This window comes from Aplysia californica, unplaced genomic scaffold (assembly GCF_000002075.1).
Source record: "Aplysia californica isolate F4 #8 unplaced genomic scaffold, AplCal3.0 scaffold00371, whole genome shotgun sequence".
Classification (NCBI taxonomy): Eukaryota; Metazoa; Mollusca; class Gastropoda; order Aplysiida; family Aplysiidae; genus Aplysia; species Aplysia californica.
This window is the reverse complement of record NW_004797641.1, coordinates 693,705-694,895: the sequence shown is the minus strand read 5'-3', so window position 1 is coordinate 694,895 and position 1,191 is coordinate 693,705. Positions and strand designations below refer to the sequence as shown.

At 41.5% G+C, this 1,191-nt stretch overlaps 1 protein-coding gene across 1 annotated transcript in view; it reads right to left on the bottom strand.

The window, feature by feature from the left end:
* Nucleotides 1-1,191, bottom strand: part of LOC101846151 (calcium-transporting ATPase sarcoplasmic/endoplasmic reticulum type) — a gene marked incomplete in the record, with an annotated part of 106,523 nt that overhangs the window by 69,638 nt on the left and 35,694 nt on the right. The window contains 1 exon segment of the mRNA XM_035971079.1: nt 114-252. Within this exon segment, the coding sequence (XP_035826972.1) occupies nt 114-252 (139 nt within the window).

Genomic DNA, 1,191 nt, shown 5'->3' with positions numbered 1-1,191 from the left:
TATCTATCTATCTATCTATCTATCTATCTATCTATCTATCTATCTATCTATCTATATATCTATCTATCTATCTATCTATCACACACACAATTATATATTGAACGTATACTTACTGGACACTTCAACTATGTCTCCAGGGACGAGCTGGCTGGCCCTGATCTTCTGGATGCCCTTGGCGCTGGCGCGCACCACCTTGGCGATCTCGGGCTCATACTCCTTCAGGGCCTCGATGGCACTCTCGGCGTTCCGTTCCTGGTTGGGAAAAAGTAACCTTTGTTTGAGCAAAGAGAAGCACATCGACACAATAATGGTCATTTAGTGCAGTGGGAAAAGTAACATTTTTGGGGTTCGAGTAAAGAAAGCACATTGACACTATAATGGTTTAAGGGGAGAAGGCAAGTAGTCGTTTGTGCAGGTGACTGTCTTGGACTTGTGGCCGTAAGTGCAGGTTCGACTGCCCTGTATACGAAATGAATACAGCTAGCGGCATTGCGTTGACATTTCCATAGACTTCAGGCTCTAAATTGTACATTTCTTCCATATATATATACACATATATATATATAAACCTGCAGTTTGATTGCCGTTGTTTGTTTTAATGGATTGGTAGCTTTATTGATTACAATCAATGTATCTACTCACATACCAAATGAATACAAAAAGTCATAATATTGGTGTTTTTTAAAACCACCATTGACATAATTTAGAAAATTTAGGAAGCGGGCTTTGACCCTGCCTAACAGGGCCAATCAGAAAAAACAAGATACTCTACAACAATTTTCCCAACATGGCATGGGGATTTAATTCAAGTCCTCCGCGTGCTAAAGTAATGCGCCTAACCCCCAACCACAGATGCCAGTGAAAAAAAAAGTATTCAATCATAAAGAAATACAGACAAGAATAAAGACATAAGCTACCACCGTAGTTACCACTTCTAGCGTACAGAGTCGACGAACTCGGATCTACCCTCATAATAATCTCTCTACTGGGCCACTTGAGCGATACCATGGGATAAAATGAAGCGGTCACAAAGGGCTGAGTAATCGACACATTCCATTTGTATCAGTTTATCAAGACTCTCCGTTCAGTTTTAATGCTGTTACTTTCCAGGTAACATAACCCCACTGCATACGGTCACACACACACACTCTCTCTCTCTCCTCTCTCCCCTTTCCTCCCCCTCTCTCTCTG